This window comes from Drosophila melanogaster, chromosome 2L, assembly GCF_000001215.4.
Source record: "Drosophila melanogaster chromosome 2L".
NCBI lineage: Eukaryota > Metazoa > Arthropoda > Insecta > Diptera > Drosophilidae > Drosophila > Drosophila melanogaster.
Window position 1 is genome coordinate 4,380,720 of NT_033779.5, and position 13,158 is coordinate 4,393,877.

Sequence of the window (13,158 nt, forward strand, 5' to 3'; positions counted from 1 at the left end):
TTCAAACTGGTTCTGTTTATTTGCTTGTGGGGGTTTTCTTATATAGATATTATAATATTTATGCTATGGTTCCAAATCACTTTCGTTGGACTCCTCGCATTCGTTGTAGTTCAAATTAGGATTTTTGCGACCCCTGCTCCCATTTAATTGGTAACTCTGGGAACAAGTGTGCTGCTCCAGAAGATATTTGCTCGTAAAGGACATCGAGCAGTGGACACACCGGTTGTGACTCAAAATGTGCTTGGTAAGAAGTTTTTTATTTTGATAGGACTTTTTGCACTGTGTACAGTTGTGCCTCTCGATAACAGTCTTTACTTTCTTGTGAGTGGCGTGGTGCATTTGATAATTGTCTTCTATGCTAAATTTTTTCGGGCATTTGGGACAAGGGAATATTTGTCCAGGAGACTTACTCCGGAGAAATTGTACGCAAACCTGCGAACTGATGTGTTCTTTAAGACCGTTTCTTTTTTGAAAAGTTTGCTGGCACTTTATGCACTTGAACGGACCTTTCGTCGTGTGACTTTTCTTGAAGTGAAAATCTAGATAATTCTGACTTTCGAAAAACTTGGAACACTTGTGGCACTTGAAACGAGTGTGAGCACAATCGTGACTCTTTAGGTTACTTTCTTCTTGAAAGGACATCAGGCAGAGGGGACATTTGAACGTTCGTTCCCCCGCGTGGATTTTTACGTGGTCTTTAAGGCTGGACACGTCTGAGAATACATCTGCACACTGCGCGCACTTGTGCGATGACTTCCGAGACAGTCTCTGAGAGACATCCTCATGTGTCTGAATGTGAATTTCAAGAAAGCTGGAGTAAAGGAACAGTTTTGGACAGTGAGGGCACCTGTACGGAGGCTCCAACTCTGATTCTCTTTCATCAGAGGCCCTATGAATCCACATATGGGCTTCAAGACATCCGCGTTTCATATATATACTTGGACACATGGGACATTTCAGCCGTGGAGGCTCGGTGGTACGCGTTTCATTATGAGTCCGAATGTGAGCTTGAAGTTTGGCGGCGAGTAAGAATATCTTTGGGCACTGAGGGCATCTGTGAGGTGGCTTCCCAGTAACTTCATAATCAACTGGCTTGTTTTTTACTGGAATTGAATCTATGTCAATGATCTCCTCTTTAGGTTGTCGGTACATCTGGATAGTATTTTCTTTAGACTCTAAATCATCGAATGCATTTTTCACAACATCCAGACAAGTTACACAGATATATTCAGAAAATGAATCGCCTTTCTCAACTGGCATTCCTGTGTACTGAGAGAGTATCGTGGCAATCGGAATTCCGTACTGATGCGCGTCATCAAATATATTGGTTAAGTTGTCAGACTGTTCCAAGCAAACGCGACAGCTTCCGATTGCTGGCTCTTCCAGACATTCTGTTATTATAAAGTATTCTCCCTGCAAGTCCTCCCCTTCAATAGCCTCCTCCTTAATTACGGGGAGCTCCTCCTCAGCGACGGAATCCTGTATGATGATCACGTCGTTATTTGCGGGATGATCCTCAAGAATTACCTCCTCAGCGAAGGAATCCTGTATGAGGATCACGTCGTTATTTGCGCGATGATTCTCATGAACCTCTACGTCTACTATGTTGCTCGCTCCTATGATCTCCTCATTATGTATGTGGTTTTCCTCGATAACCTTCTTCTTAATTAGAGCGTCCTCCTCCTTAACTACCAGTTGCACTTCTGGATATAAAGGATGCTCCGGCAGGCCGTCTTCGCCGTTTATGGACATTTCTAAGTGAACCTTGTCGTTAATTTGGGTTTCGGGCCTTGGTCCCTTATGCTTGGTGCCAAATGTGTCCATATGCAGGCACTGCAGGCAAAGGGTTTTCGGAAGCGAGCCACCGCGTTTGACCGACAAGCCCGGTCGTACCTTGCAGCACTGACACACGTTCTCCATCGCCCTGGAATCATTTAATCGTATAAAACGTTGGTTAAAATGATTTTTGTGGCTTACCTAGTCGTTTGTTTACAATTTTCAGGGCTATCAACAACGGGCAACCCTGTTTTCAGCGTATTGTTATCGAGCGCTTATCGATATCAAACGCTGTAATCGACTGTTATAACTAAAATATACCCTTTACGAAACAAATTTTACAAATTCATGTATGTACGTATTTACTTTATCTTTGCAATAAATACCAGGTGCTTTCCATAGCAAACAAAAACAAACGTTTTCCATTTTGTTTAACAGAAGCCAGACATTTAATAAAAAATATTTAAAATAGGCGGATGGATTGCGAATAATACAAAATCGAATGTTCCATAGCTGTCTTAAAACATACCAACCATATAAACCGGATAGACCTAATAAATTAAGCAACTAATCATTAACCGATATTGTCAAACTAAAGCTAACTTAGTGGAATGATTTCTCAAGATGTAGCCGTATATTAACTAGGGGAAGCGCTTTTTCAGTAGGTTTTCCAGCTTTCTGATGCCCGTCTGGGAACTTCCATCGGCATTTTTATCTGCGCTTCCCGTAAAGCTGCCCACGCTGAAGATAAAGGCTCGTTTGGGGGTTGAGGAAGTTGCCGTTGTTGTTTCAGTTGGTACTGCTGAGGTTTCAGCATCGTCTGTGGTCCCCGAAGTTGCGACTACTGTTTCTGCACCTTGGGTCTCCTCCTCTCCAGTAGTTGGCTCTATTAAGCCACTCACAGCCGCTGCAGATGCCGTGTGCTTGAAAAGATCAATCAGTTGCAGTTGATCCACACGTTTGACCGCCTTCATATCCAGAATCTTTTGGTACTCCGCAATGGTAATGTCTGGCAGCAGCTTAAGCACTTGCTGAGTGAAGTGCGCCGGCGGCTGTACCGGCGTCATCACCACCTTGATGATCATCTCGGCCCGAGTCATGTCCTTGACCACAACTTTGGTGTAACTGGTGGGCGCCTTGCGGTTCACACTCGATCCCACGGAAGGTAGCTCTAATAAAGCCGTCTTTAGCGAATGGGTGTCCAACAAGAGTTGCTCGCAGCCCAGAACATTGTTGGAACCATCCGAGAGGGTTAGTTTGCAGCGATAGAGCACATTGATGAACTTCGGTATGAAGGCGGCGACGAAGCGATGGCAGAACTGGGTGAAATACTTCCGCGAACTGGCTAGCGTGTCCCTGATGGTAGGCACTGTCTGCTTAAAGTTACCGCACAGGCTGCTGATGAAGGCGCTCTGGTCGCCCACGTTGTTAATGTGTTGCCACTGCACCTTGGCCATCGCCTGCAGCGAAGCTTCGCAGCCAGCCTCTAGATCTTGGACCAAAAGTTGGATGCAGTTGGAAATGATTCTAGAAAAGTTACAAATATTAATAAACTATTTGATTATTTGATAGCAAAAATTTTTACTCACCTATGAAAGACATCCTTTTCCTCGCTCATGTCAATCTTGCTGACATATGCAGAAGTCACCTTTTCCTTCAGTTTATCCTCCAGCTGTTGGACCGTCTCCAAACAGTACTCACCCGTGGTCAGAACGCAACAAATGCGCACCAGATCATCTCTTGCAAATCGCTGCGTATCGCCCTCTTTGAGGAAATTGTGAAACACCTGACCAGCGGCCGTTGATAGATTCTGCATATCGCGCGTGAGTAACGAAACACTTTTACCGATCGAGCTGCTAGTGGTGGCTGGCACAAGCTTGGGTGTGCTGCCCTCGAGCACTTTGGAGGCGTACTCCCGTAGATATTTTTTAAACACCAAAGCCAGATCGTACATTGGTTGTTCGTTGCTTAGCTGGTTGCACTGCACCATGCACTTCTTGTAAAAGACGAATAGATCACCAGAGCTGGGGTACACGGTGGTCTTGGCCTCGGCGAACTTGTATGGTTCCCGAGACATCTCTACGAACTTGTCCATCAGCTCCGAAAGATTGCGGTCGATGCTGCGTATGTAGATGTCCAAGTGCGGCTTAAAGCATTGTCCGATTTGGTCGTGGAAAACGGTTAAGCCCACAGCACCGTCCGTCGTCGTTGGTTCAGCAAGTACTCTCGCTTTATCCGTCGGCTGTGCACCCAGTGTAACGCCCGTGAATCGCTTGGAAAGCAGCTGTTCAAAAGCCTGCGTCTTGTTGATGGCGAACAAAAGTAGTCTCACATCGATTTCGTTGGTGCGTTTGGCCATGATTTGTGCCAGCTGTTCGCGTGTCTGTCGACAAAACTCCACAGTAATTCGCTCGGAGACCTCCCAGTCCAGTGGAAACACCGGTCCATACTTGTCCTCGAAGTCTAGCAGATGCCTCTTAAGCCAGGCATAACGCTTATCAATCTTGTCCAGCCAGGCAATATCCTGATTCTCGTGAAACAAGTGCGTGTACTCCTCCAGTTGTTGTGCAATAAACCACTTGAGCAGCTCCTTCTTCACTTTGGGATCCAGCACGGACATCACTTTACAAGCATCGGCCAACTGGTTAAGACCCAAACGGTGTTGGTTCTGTGACGATGGCTTTGCTGAAAACGCCTCCTTGAAATCCTCTGTGATTTGCTGGGCCAGTGTAACCTGTATCTTATCTACGCTTTGTGAGAGATTCTAAAGGAGAAAAATCGACATTTGAGTAAATGATCTCATATACAATCCAAACCAACCTTGATTTCCTCGATGTCGGAGAACTGCTGGAAGTGCTGGTTAACTTCGGTAATCGCCTGGAGGGGATTAAGGATTTCACCATAGGATCGCCGCTCGATCAATTTGTTCAGACTTTCAATTCCACCGACCAGCATGTGCAGGTGATTCAGCGTTGTGATGGCAGCGGTTAGATTGCGTTTGGCGCAGTCCAGCTGCTTGATATCCCGGGTTATCTCCTTGACCATTTCCTCGGTGCGCTCCGCCCGGGTCTTCACGTCGATGATGTGGCTGAACAGGGAGCTGATAACCTTTTGAGCCTCGCACAGTGCCAGTTGTCCATCCTGGCCGGTGTTCGTTTGGCCACGAACCACGGATCGGATGTTGTCATCAATCAGGGACACCTCGCACTGCATCTTTTGGATGGTCTCATCAATACCGGCCAGCGATTGCTCGTTGGGGAAGAGCTGGTTGATGTAGTCCACAGTGTTGAAGTCCGGCGCATCCATCGGATCGTCCGTTTTGAGAACCTTTTATGGACATTCGAATTGGGTTGGTAATTGCTACCAACATATGTTCCACTGACTCACCTTGTCGATGACCTGCTTCACCTCCTTGGAGAAATGGATTTTGTTGTTAGCAACCATCCTTTCTTCCGGCTCCACCGCTACCGCAGACTCGCTCATCTCGCTTTATCCTTATTTATTTGTATAAAAAAGTTATTGTTATTCTCTTCGTGGAAAACCAGGGATACAGTGCAATTATATGATAGCAGCTGCTGTTAAATTGCTGTCGTGCTGTAAGGCGCAGTCCTGTTAGATAAGCGCATATCGATAAAGAAATTTATCGGAATTTGAAATGCCTTATCAAAAACTTCTAATTCTAATTACTTTTTTTAATTTTCTGAAAGCATTTATATTTAATTTTAAGCATACAAATATTTTTGAACTTTTGAGAGGTTTAATGACTACAGGCTACATAAGCTCCTGCTAATAACTAAATCTATTATCTTAAATGTTCCCAACAATGTTGTTTGACTGGAATAATCACTGAGAAAACAGAGAGTTACTGTTCGGACCCGAACTGGAGCCTGCCATGGATGCACTTAGCATGGAGGTGTCCCTTTGAGACGCAGTGGCCGTGCGCTGGTACCGTGCTATGTGGTCCAGGGAATAGGGCAGAATGGGTCTCACGCTGTGGATCTCCAGAAGCGTGAGGTTGTCTAGCTTTGCATATGTGCCCTCTCCCTTGATAAAGGCGTCGATCGAAGTGCGCAGCTTGGACTCGCGTATGTCGAAGATGTCCTTGATCACAGTGCGCAGCTCCTCGCAACGCGGAACGTCATCCGGAGCCGTGCTCATGACCAACTGGGCCACTACCATGTAATGCTCACAGGGCATTTTGGTAAAGAACCTATGGGCAGGCGGAGAATAAGATTTGCTTTCCACGGGCATACCCACATCATACATACTTTGAGCGCTTTTCCTCCTCCTTGATTTCCTCCAATATATCCATGTCCATCCATTCTGGAGGTACAATTCGGCACTTTTGTTGCTTGCGCAGATGCGTGGCCATCCACAGGGGCACGAAGACGGGAAAACCGGCTCGGAAAGGGCCCACAGGTCCGTATATCAGGTGCAGAGGCTCGTTGCTGAAGTTCGGTATTATGCTGATCATGCATTTTTCGCCAATAAATTCAATAATTGAAGGATCCATAATTGCTATAAACAAACAAAACAAATGCGGGAACATACGGTCACTCGAGCGGCCAGTGATGACACCTGTCCGCTATCGATCTCAATGCTATCGACCCAGTGATCTCTGCAGTCTGGCAGCCCAGCTCTGCTATTGACCGTTAATAACGGTGTTGTTTTCCCAACAATCTGCTTGCATCACGAATCTTTCGCCTGCGGGCTCTGCGTCAATTTAATCACGTCAAACTATAGACTTCTGCGACATAATAGCCACAGTTCGCCACTATAAATATGCCAACCGTAATTCGGCGACCTTCGGCCGGGTTATCTCACCATCATTACCACTATCGCCGGCCGGATCGGATCGCATCGCATTGCTGCACCGCTACAACCGATGGAGCTGACTAATTTGTTCTCCCGGTGCGAATGTGTTATTGCAGATTCCGGCTAAGGCGACGACAACTATCAAGAATCACGTAAAACGCCAGCCGGGCATCGTGATAAGCGCATGAATGCCAAACATGATCAAGCGTTCAAGTTCAGCCAAGTTTTCCGTTCTATAATATATAAGCTGCCCGGGCGTAATCCCTTGCACCACTTCGCCGTAAAATCCGAGACTAAAATGCACTAGATAGCCTTATCGGTCTTGTATCTTTCCGGGCAAATAAAACTATACGCCCGGTAATGAACTCCAGAAATGGCGGTCATTACAAGGTTAGATCTGCACTAGCTGGAATCCCAAACTGAACAGATTTCAACTGCAATCTGCAGACAACTTCGATAGAGAAACGAAAATAGAAATACAAATCTTCTGTGTACAATTCGGATGTTCTTTATAAGGCTGAGCCCGAAGCGTAAACAACAGCATCGATTTGTTGACTTATCGCATCGAGAGACAACATCGATGAGATGGAATGGGATGGGTGGTGGTTAGGGGGAGGAGGCGGAGGATGATGAGGTTGTGGCCGTCGTTGCCGTGAAATGTTCCCGAGCTGATAATACCAGGCACGGCCAGTTAATTCTAGAAAACTATCTGCGGTGTGTAAACTGCGGCACCGATAGTTCAGATCACATCCCCATGACATCTAACCCCTTCAAGGATCAATTGGGTGAACACTTGGCCACTAGGCCAGGACAGAAGCGGTAGGTATTCTCCTGCGCAGGTTTCGATTCTCTCACATCCGCTGGGAAAAATGTAATCAGCGCGAGAGGAGCAGATGCCGGACGATTTTCTGATAAGCCGGAGAGTGGACTGTGGAACCCATGATGGAATGGGTGGAGGGGGTTGGCTGGCTGGCATTAATTTTTAGCAGAAAAGTGCGACTTGATCGCCTAGTTGGCTTAGTGCTTGTCTATTTTCGGCAGGGTACGGAGCTGCTGGCTCTCGCGACCATCGAAACTAACGTAATCGACTCACCGCCAATCAGCCAGGAAAATTGCCTGCCATTTCCACGTAGAATTGCATCTGAGAGTAGCTTTGATAAGAAGGCAGTGATTGACTTGGCTTCGAGCAGTCTTCAGTCATCGATCAGCGCATCTCGAACCAAATTCGGCAACGGTCGCTCTCGCTTCGGAAGAACGGACTCGTTCATTGATAAGCCTGGATTTGAACTAGACGGTTGTCTAACCTCCACATCCGCGAATTTTCCCATACGCTGTTGTCAAAAATTATGTGCTAGACTTGACCGCAGGAGAAGATTCGTTTAACTCTTCTACAGCTAGCTTACCAAGGATCACGATGCCCGACACGGAAATCATCGTTACCAATGCCGGGGAGCCCTCCACCAAGGCGAGTCTCATCGTGGTATCCAATCGGTTGCCGTTTGTGCTTATCCGAGATCCGAAGACCGATGAGTTGGAACGCAGGGCCAGGTGGGTACATTAAAAAAAAAAGACTTATATAATCCAGTTTAACAAATACGTGTTCTAAATTAAACTTTTCAAACGACAACGTTTTAAAGGAAATTAAAAACAAGTGAAAAGAAAACAAAATCGATGTATAAATCAGGTTATAAAAACCAAAAGTGATCTCAATTTTAAACTATATACGTTTTTCGAAACCTAGTTTTTGGAGAAACATTTTCACTTAAGCGAAAATGTCTGGGTTTAACAAAATATTAAGAATAGGTGGCCGCATTTTTTAATCTAATAAGTCTAAGCTAATAGTAATTTAAGAACATTTCAAACAAAGGAAAGTTTCGAATAGCCGTGTTCAAATAAATCGATCGAGTCGTAAGCTCATCGCTTATCAATTCTCCGGAATCGGGAAGCCAAAGCTTGACCAGGGCGAATTTCCACGTTCCCCGCATTCCCGAAAAACTCCAAGTAACCCAGTTCGATCCTCGAGCCCACAATTTGCATTAAAGATAAGCCCCGCCCGACCGACCAAAGGCCCCCCAATCCCAAATTCCCCAGCTCGTGAGGCTCGATTCAACTATGTGACATACCTATGTATATGCCAGTTCATCTTGATCCACGCTAGCATCTCAATCTTATCACTGCAAAACATACAGAGCGGGAGGGAGGCGAATCTAGTAGATGCGCGCTGAACCAAGCGATGTCTGGACTGCGAGTTAGAAAACAAATTCAATAATAATGGCGAGCGTTATCAGCGAGGCTCGTTACGCGTTTTTGACCCTTTCGAGTGTCTGGTAGAAGGGTCAATACTAGAGGCGTTATAACGAGGCTGTTGTCGCCCAGTGGAACCTGAACCTGACACTGAAATCTAGAGTCACGTGAATCCGATCGCATCGCGCTGGAGCTCTAGCTCCCCGACCTATGCCAGGAATGCGATTCATTTTGGGCCTCCGCTCTTCCAGCTTGTCTCCGGGATTGATGGCACGGCATGCGGATGGACCGAAGCCGGGTCCAGCTCTTGTTTACAATCGCTTGCTTAATGGGCATCTGCTTATCAGGCCCCGGGTGTCATGCACTCTGCACAAAATGGGCTGGGTCCACACCAACACATTGGTGGGTTCCGCTCCGTCCAGTCCAGTAGCTTTGGGGCACCTCATTACGTCTTTTATATGTAGGTTGAAGTATGAGATTAAGTCGTTACATCACATGGTTTTTCTTTATACAACCACTACACTATAGGTCATGAAATCTCATATCTGGCTAAACTAAGGAGTTTTATAGGAAAGCACTGTATATTAATAATATATTTTTTTGCCTTCAGTGCCGGTGGCCTGGTGACTGCAGTGTGCCCGGTGGTGATCAAGGGCAGTGGTCTCTGGGTGGGCTGGTCGGGTATCCACTTGAAGGATCCTAACGAGGCCATTCCCGAGTCCAATCCCAACGATCAGACTCCGACTGCTGGCCTCAAGTCCGAGCAGGTGGTGTCCGTCAACATCGATTCGAAGATCTTCGATAGCTACTACAACGGATGCTGCAACAAGATCTTCTGGCCACTGTTCCACTCGATGCCGGGAAGAGCCAACTTCGGAGGCGAGCACTGGCACGACTATGTCACTGTCAACAAGCACTTCGCCGTGCGGACCATCGAGGCTCTGGAGAAGTGCCTGGCCAAAAACCAGGGCAGCGAGAAGAGTCCACCGATTGTCTGGATCCACGACTACCATCTCATGCTGGCCGCCAATTGGGTGCGCGAGCACGCCGAGGAGAAGAACCTGCCCTGCCGACTGGCTTTCTTCCTGCACATCCCATTCCCGCCATGGGACATCTTCCGCCTGCTGCCCTGGTCCGATGAGATCCTACAGGTGAGCATAACATTCACATTTTGCTCATCAAATAGAATATTGAGCAGCAAGGACAAGGTACCACCATTAACACCATATTCACTTATTTTTAGGGTATGTTGGGTTGTGACCTGGTAGGCTTCCATATTCAGGACTATTGCCTTAACTTTGTGGACTGCTGCCAGCGCAATCTCGGCTGCCGTGTGGACAGAAACAATCTGCTGGTGGAACATGGCGGGCGCACCGTTCGCGTCCGCCCGCTTCCCATTGGTATTCCCTACGAACGCTTCGTTAATTTGGCCACGACCGCGCCCAAGGTGCTAAAGACATCCAAGATGCAAATCATCCTGGGAGTGGACCGACTGGACTACACCAAGGGCCTCGTCCATCGCCTTATGGCTTTTGAGGCGCTGCTGCTGAAGTATCCGCAGCACAAGGAGAAGGTGAGCCTGCTGCAGATCTCGGTGCCGTCGCGAACCGATGTAAAAGAGTACCGGGAGCTGAAGGAGGAGGTGGACCAGCTGGTGGGCCGCATCAACGGACGCTTTACCACAGCCAACTGGGCGCCCATACGCTACATCTACGACTATGTCAGCCAAGACGAGTTGGCTGCTTTGTACAGGGATGCGGCTGTTTGCCTGGTAACTCCACTTCGCGATGGCATGAACCTGGTGGCCAAGGAGTTCGTGGCCTGCCAGATCAACGAGGTGCCCGGCGTGCTGGTCATCTCACCGTTCGCAGGAGCCGGCGAGATGATGCACGAGGCGCTGCTCTGCAATCCGTACGAGGTGAACGAGGCCGCCGAGGTGATCCACCGAGCACTGACCATGCCCGAGGATGAGCGCGTCCTACGTATGGCTCGGCTGCGCCGTCGTGAAGCCGAGTGCGATGTGAGCCACTGGATGCGTTGTTTCCTAAAGGCGGTGGGCGCTCTGGAGATGGATGATGTGGGCACCACCATTATGCAGCCAGTGTCCGTGGACGATTTCGATGACTACTTACTGAAGTGAGTAGACAATTGCATTACAATTATAGGAAACCCCTTAAATATTCTGGTTATCCATCCCACAGATACATCGGCTATAACCACAAGTTGGCTCTGCTGCTGGACTACGACGGAACCTTGGCGCCCATTGCTCCTCATCCTGATCTGGCCACGCTCTCGCCCGAAATTAAGAATGTACTATATAAGCTGTCCAATCACTCGGACGTCTACGTGGCCGTCATCTCGGGTCGCAACGTGGACAATGTCAAGAAGATGGTTGGCATCGAGGGCATAACCTATGCGGGCAATCACGGTCTAGAGATCCTTCATCCGGACGGCAGCAAGTTCGTACACCCCATGCCCATGGAGTACGAAAAGAAGGTCAGTGACCTGCTGAAGGCTCTGCAGGATTCCGTTTGCCGCGACGGCGCTTGGGTGGAGAATAAGGGGGCGTTGCTAACGTTCCACTACCGAGAGACGCCCAATCATCTGAGGGGAGCTATGGTTGACAAGGCGCGCTCCTTGATCGAGAAGTACGGCTTCAAGGCCACGGAGGCGCATTGCGCTCTGGAAGCTCGTCCGCCGGTGCAGTGGAATAAGGGTCGTGCCTCGATCTACATCCTGCGCACATCCTTCGGCGTGGACTGGAACGAACGCATCAAGATTATCTATGTGGGTGACGATCTAACAGACGAGGACGCCATGGTGGTATGTTATCTTTAAAGGATTCTTTTCAGCTGCCTGGGATTTACTTATTCCTATTATTTATCCGCACAGGCTCTGAAGGGTATGGCGCGAACTTTCCGTGTGACATCGTCGGATATTGTGAAGACCGCTGCGGATCATCGACTGCCCTCCACAGACTCCGTGTACACCCTGCTGAAATGGGTGGAACGACACTTCATGGGACGCAAGGCGCGCGCCAATTCGCTGACCTACAGGCCCACCAAGGGCGACGGTGTCCAGATGCAGATGTCCCTGGAGGTGGCCGCTTCAGCGAACAATCTGGAGGTGTGAGCCCAGATATCCATGCATTATCTATGCATGCCTCGTAACTCAGATAACTTTTAAGATTTTAAGAATAAAGAAAACGGATTTGTAGCTTAAAGAAATGTACAATTGTTTTCGGTTTTTTTTTGGTTACGCTATGGAACGTGCACTGTTTTCTTTACGAACTAATCACTAAACGAGGCGTCATAGATTGGACTAATTGTGGGAAAGAACCAACCACGAGATGATGAAGAAGAACAGAAAGATGGGGTACACGGCAAGCGGTTTTCGATGGGGAGGCTGGCTCTGACCCAGGAAAACAAAGGAAGCTAAAGGAACGCCAATTAGTGTTTGTTCTATTAAATGCAATTGATATTCGTACCGTAAGTGGCCCAGGCAAAGCCTATGGTGGTGGTCACAAAACGCAGAAAGAAGAGCAGCCGCGTTTGGGTGGCAAGCAGGATTACCCGGCACACAATTAGGGAAATGGCCACCGGCGTAAGGCAGTAGCCCAGCACGCAGACGGATTGGAAGAATGAGCTGATGGGGATTGAGTACGTTAGGATCAAACAATTGGATACCAATAATACAAAGATGCTCACATATTGCCGCCCAGCAGCTTGGAGTTGAGTGTGACTACGGCTGCACCTATCCAGACGATTACGAAGACCTGGGCGAACTCGGGTCCGTTGTCAGACATGCTGTCGGCGGTGGAGGAGCCTTGTAGTATGGTGGCCATGAAGGTGCACAGCACCAGTGGACCCCAAAGGTCCCCTGAAAGACGGGTAAACACAATAAGAAAACTGCATACGAATGCATAACGAAACCATTTGATGACGTACAATCTCGTAGCAGACTGGACTTCTCCTTGGGGTACAGGACGTGGTAGAACTTAATGCCTACGGCCCGAATGTCCCTCAGCACTGTCTCGCGGATGGGCTCATCCAGAGTATTGTATTCCGGCACTCCGCTCGCGGACGTTGCAGTTGTGGTTCTTTTGCCCGGAATCGACATGTCGCCCTCCAATGAAGGCGACGTGTTCACGTCCTCGAACATCTAGTAGGGTGGAGCATATATTAGAGATTAAATTCCTGTTTAAAGCTCCTGACTCACATCTAGTTTGGAATCCATCGGTATTATCTGCTAAGTTTAATATATAAACGTTTACATCGACAAAAAATACGTAGTAGACAGTGTGACCGTGGACTGTGACCCAGT

At 47.9% G+C, this 13,158-nt stretch overlaps 5 protein-coding genes across 7 annotated transcripts; 1 reads left to right on the forward strand and 4 right to left on the reverse strand.

Annotated features, from left to right (window-relative positions):
- Positions 1-2: 2 nt before the first annotated feature.
- Positions 3-2,016, reverse strand: CG17612 (uncharacterized protein). Of its 2 annotated transcripts, NM_164581.2 has the most exons (2): positions 1,978-2,016; positions 3-1,924 (listed from the first exon to the last, which is right to left on the reverse strand). In NM_164581.2, the coding sequence occupies exon 2, from the start codon at positions 1,918-1,920 to the stop codon at positions 64-66; it is 1,857 nt and encodes a 618-aa protein (NP_722973.1). In that variant the 5' UTR covers positions 1,921-1,924; positions 1,978-2,016; the 3' UTR covers positions 3-63. The 2 variants fall into 2 exon arrangements, with proteins under 2 accessions (NP_722973.1, NP_608824.1); NM_134980.2 differs by lacking the exon at positions 1,978-2,016 and having other exon boundaries at positions 3-1,942.
- A 189-nt stretch (positions 2,017-2,205) lies between these two features.
- Vps53 (Vacuolar protein sorting 53) lies at positions 2,206-5,343 on the reverse strand. Its single transcript, NM_134981.3, has 4 exons — positions 5,164-5,343; positions 4,597-5,103; positions 3,366-4,540; positions 2,206-3,303 (listed from the first exon to the last, which is right to left on the reverse strand). Exons 1-4 carry the CDS (start codon positions 5,257-5,259, stop codon positions 2,418-2,420), a joined length of 2,664 nt encoding a protein of 887 aa, NP_608825.2. The 5' UTR covers positions 5,260-5,343; the 3' UTR covers positions 2,206-2,417.
- Positions 5,344-5,462: 119 nt separating this feature from the next.
- Positions 5,463-6,637, reverse strand: Psf2 (Partner of Sld Five 2). 2 transcript variants are annotated; one of them, NM_001273093.1, is made up of 3 exons: positions 6,601-6,637; positions 6,045-6,294; positions 5,463-5,986 (listed from the first exon to the last, which is right to left on the reverse strand). In NM_001273093.1, the coding sequence occupies exons 2-3, from the start codon at positions 6,287-6,289 to the stop codon at positions 5,620-5,622; spliced, it is 612 nt and encodes a 203-aa protein (NP_001260022.1). In that variant the 5' UTR covers positions 6,290-6,294; positions 6,601-6,637; the 3' UTR covers positions 5,463-5,619. The 2 variants fall into 2 exon arrangements, with proteins under 2 accessions (NP_001260022.1, NP_608826.4); NM_134982.3 differs by lacking the exon at positions 6,601-6,637 and having other exon boundaries at positions 6,045-6,351.
- Positions 6,638-7,607: 970 nt separating this feature from the next.
- On the forward strand, positions 7,608-12,059 carry Tps1 (Trehalose-6-phosphate synthase 1). Its single transcript, NM_134983.3, has 5 exons — positions 7,608-8,139; positions 9,446-9,986; positions 10,079-10,971; positions 11,037-11,658; positions 11,728-12,059. Exons 1-5 carry the CDS (start codon positions 8,006-8,008, stop codon positions 11,965-11,967), a joined length of 2,430 nt encoding a protein of 809 aa, NP_608827.1. The 5' UTR covers positions 7,608-8,005; the 3' UTR covers positions 11,968-12,059.
- On the reverse strand, positions 12,051-13,157 carry CG3652 (uncharacterized protein). The gene is made up of 5 exons (NM_134984.4): positions 13,054-13,157; positions 12,783-12,996; positions 12,543-12,714; positions 12,323-12,480; positions 12,051-12,269 (listed from the first exon to the last, which is right to left on the reverse strand). The coding sequence occupies exons 1-5, from the start codon at positions 13,069-13,071 to the stop codon at positions 12,157-12,159; spliced, it is 675 nt and encodes a 224-aa protein (NP_608828.2). The 5' UTR covers positions 13,072-13,157; the 3' UTR covers positions 12,051-12,156.
- Between the last annotated feature and the right edge of the window lies 1 nt (position 13,158).

What these genes read in the sequence shown, in the direction of transcription:
- CG17612 (NM_164581.2), bottom strand. Translation starts at nt 1,920, where the DNA reads ATGGAGAACGTGTGTCAGTGCTGCAAGGTACGACCGGGCTTGTCGGTC.
- Vps53 (NM_134981.3), bottom strand. Translation starts at nt 5,259, where the DNA reads ATGAGCGAGTCTGCGGTAGCGGTGGAGCCGGAAGAAAGGATGGTTGCT. An exon ending in TGAAGCAGGTCATCGACAAG is followed by an intron (nt 5,104 to 5,163) that starts GTGAGTCAGTGG and finishes TGTCCATAAAAG; the next exon opens with GTTCTCAAAACGGACGATCC. An exon ending in GAAAAGGATGTCTTTCATAG is followed by an intron (nt 3,304 to 3,365) that starts GTGAGTAAAAAT and finishes TAACTTTTCTAG; the next exon opens with AATCATTTCCAACTGCATCC.
- Psf2 (NM_001273093.1), bottom strand. Translation starts at nt 6,289, where the DNA reads ATGGATCCTTCAATTATTGAATTTATTGGCGAAAAATGCATGATCAGC. An exon ending in GAGGAGGAAAAGCGCTCAAA is followed by an intron (nt 5,987 to 6,044) that starts GTATGTATGATG and finishes GCCTGCCCATAG; the next exon opens with GTTCTTTACCAAAATGCCCT.
- Tps1 (NM_134983.3), top strand. Translation starts at nt 8,006, where the DNA reads ATGCCCGACACGGAAATCATCGTTACCAATGCCGGGGAGCCCTCCACC. An exon ending in GAGTTGGAACGCAGGGCCAG is followed by an intron (nt 8,140 to 9,445) that starts GTGGGTACATTA and finishes TTTTGCCTTCAG; the next exon opens with TGCCGGTGGCCTGGTGACTG. An exon ending in GGTCCGATGAGATCCTACAG is followed by an intron (nt 9,987 to 10,078) that starts GTGAGCATAACA and finishes ACTTATTTTTAG; the next exon opens with GGTATGTTGGGTTGTGACCT.
- CG3652 (NM_134984.4), bottom strand. An exon ending in AAGCTGCTGGGCGGCAATAT is followed by an intron (nt 12,481 to 12,542) that starts GTGAGCATCTTT and finishes AATCCCCATCAG; the next exon opens with CTCATTCTTCCAATCCGTCT. An exon ending in CTTTGCCTGGGCCACTTACG is followed by an intron (nt 12,270 to 12,322) that starts GTACGAATATCA and finishes GCGTTCCTTTAG; the next exon opens with CTTCCTTTGTTTTCCTGGGT.